The sequence below is a fragment of the Myotis brandtii genome, unplaced genomic scaffold (assembly GCF_000412655.1).
Source record: "Myotis brandtii unplaced genomic scaffold, ASM41265v1 scaffold1408, whole genome shotgun sequence".
Lineage (NCBI taxonomy): Eukaryota > Metazoa > Chordata > Mammalia > Chiroptera > Vespertilionidae > Myotis > Myotis brandtii.
Genome location: NW_005355029.1, coordinates 396,761 through 399,237, shown reverse-complemented (window position 1 = coordinate 399,237; position 2,477 = coordinate 396,761). Strand labels below are relative to the sequence as shown.

General features: G+C 64.3%; 1 protein-coding gene across 1 annotated transcript in view; it reads left to right on the top strand.

Moving 5' to 3' along the window:
* ADAP1 (ArfGAP with dual PH domains 1) overlaps positions 1 to 1,171 on the top strand; it is a 33,717-nt gene extending 32,546 nt beyond the window's left edge. The window contains exon 9 of the mRNA XM_014535269.1: positions 1,049 to 1,171. Coding sequence (XP_014390755.1) covers positions 1,049 to 1,171 — 123 coding nt within the window. The remainder of the gene's footprint in view (positions 1 to 1,048) is intronic.
* The last annotated feature ends 1,306 nt before the right edge of the window (positions 1,172 to 2,477 follow it).

The window sequence follows — 2,477 nt, the reverse complement described above, 5'->3', positions numbered from 1 at the left end:
GGACCGAGGAAGCCTCCACCAGCCCCGAGGACAGCCCAGGCTCAGACCCGGGGGCAGCCTGGGCTCCGCGGGGCCCTGAGCTGTCACCACCAGGACCTGTTTCTCTAAAACCTCATCGTGGGCCAACCTGTCTGACCTCTGACCCCGTCATGCTGCTGTCCCTCCCTCCCCGCCCCGGCCCACTGACCATCCTTCCTCCCCTGCCACCCACCCACCTGAGCATTCCCCCCACCCCCTCAACAAGTATTTATTGAGCCTCTGCTGTGTGTTAGTCGTGGGGTCCGGGGACTGGAGGGGGGACACAGACCTGGCCCTCAAGCCATGGGTCCTGGGGTCAGAGGCCCCCACCTAGTGCCCAGCCCAGGCTGCCTGCACCGAGCCCCCTGGGGCACCTCACAGGCCCAGTTCAGGCCTCAGCGCTGCCCTGTGACCCCCAGTCCCAGGCCTGACCCCTTGGAGGAAGGAGGCCTGAGCTCAGCTCACCCCCAGGCCCCAGTGAGCTGCTGTCGTCAGCGTTGCAGCCCGAGACGTCCCCGGTGCCCTGCTCCACGCCTTGGGGGGCGTCTGTGAGAACAGGTTTGGGAAGAGGGGGTGGCATGGGGGCCCGTTTCCCCAGGAGGCCCCAGTGCCTGGTTGAAGTGGAGGGTCACCTGCCAGATATCTTGGCTGCCTCCAGCCCCAGCCCCTCGTCCTGCCCAGCCAAACCATGACCCCCAGGGGAGCCTGGGGCCAGGGGGAGCTCCTCAAAGCGGGGCGTCTGCTTCCCTCCAGCCCCGCCCGTCACAGCCTGGAATAAAGTGGGCTGTGCTGTGGCTTGATCTGCGTGTTGGAGGCTGGTGTGGGGCTCTGGGCCCAGGAGGACCTGCCCACAAGCAGGGAAGGGGGGCAGGCCCAGGACCGGTGCCCGAGTCACCCAGGTGTAGGTGGGGGCACCAGGGGCTGCCCTCCCTCCTTCCCTGAGCCCACTCCTGCTGGCCGGCTCAGACCAGCTGTAAATCTAGATTGGGGTGCTGCAGAGGGGCCCCCTCATTGGCCTGTCGCTGTTCAGCTCAGCCAGGGCAGGGTCCTCGGGATGGCCGGGGAGGGGGAGCGAACACTTCCTGCCCCTGAGGTGCCCATCCCCGAGGGGCAGTCGGTGGGCCCTTCCTTAGAACCAGGCCTCACTCACTGAGTCGGGACTGCAGCCCGCGGCAGGGTCATCCGGTCTGAGGGAGACCCTGAGGCCCCACCAGGCAGGGCCAGCTGCAACCCACCCCCTCCAACCGACCTAGACCCTCCCTGAACCCAGAGGTGCAAGTGTCTGTGAGCTTGTGCGTGTGCGTGTGCGTGCCCAGGAGACCAACAACCTAACATGCTAACAAGGAATCGGAGGACAGCGTTAGGCCTGGGGGACGGTGGGAGACCTGCCCACACAGGGCTGGTGGGTGGGGCCATCCCTGTCTTGGCCCTTGGTTGAGGGCTGTGGGCAGAGGGGTCAAGTGCAGGCCCCGTGCAAACAGCCGTCCTGGTCTCAGCCCCTGCGCTGACCGAGAGCCGCCCGCTGGGCCCCTGGTTGAGGACACACAGGGCACACGCAGCCCAGAACACGTTCCCTGAAAGTGACTGCACCCTTCCCAGCCGCCTTCCCTGGCCCTGGGGACGCTGCAGGCCCCAGGCCGAGTGGTCAGGACAGACAGCTGTGAGCATGGGACTCAGAGGGGGCCCTGGGACCGAGGAGGGAGAGGAGAGCAGACCCCATGGGGGTGCGTGGCCTGTTGTGCGCAGCTGCCCAGCTGGCTTTCAGCTTGTCTAGCGTCAGCCCTGAGCAGTCGCACAGACGTGCATTCTGCTCTAAGTGCCCCCAAACCCACCCCGTTGGGTGCAATTCATGGTTTCAAACCTGGCGGGACCGGGGGAGTCGTGGGTTCTGACCACCCACCTTCCCCATGGCCCCCCAACACCCTCCCTAGAGAACCCTTGGGCAGCTGGCAGGGGGCTCCAACCTCAGGGCCCCAGTCAGCGCCAACCGCCCCCCAGCCACTCACAGGTGTGACCTTAACCTGTTGGCAGGTTTGTTTTCTCCAAACTTAAAGGAGACTCGCACACGGGTCACAGCGCCCCGCCCACCTGGGGCTCACAGCACCCCGCCCCCAGCTCCCCCAGAAAGGACGAGTACAGCAAAGCCCAGTAGAAAGAATTTATTTAAATTCAACGATGAACACAAACCTCCCTTTTATTCCATTTTTACAGCAAATAGAGTGGTCTAGTCCGCTCCTTCATGCATGATCACTGAGTAATAATCTACAACTCTGACTTTAATTGTGGAAAAATAAAGTGTGTCCCGCTGTCACCCCGGGAACATCTGTAGAGCTGAGAGGGCGGGCTGCTCGCGTGGGCCGGGGCACTTGGGTAAGACCTAGGCCGCCGGGGAAGGAGTCGTCACCAGGAAATAAATATTGCGTCTCGAGGCGGCGGCCGGCAGCTCCGCCGTCTGCGAT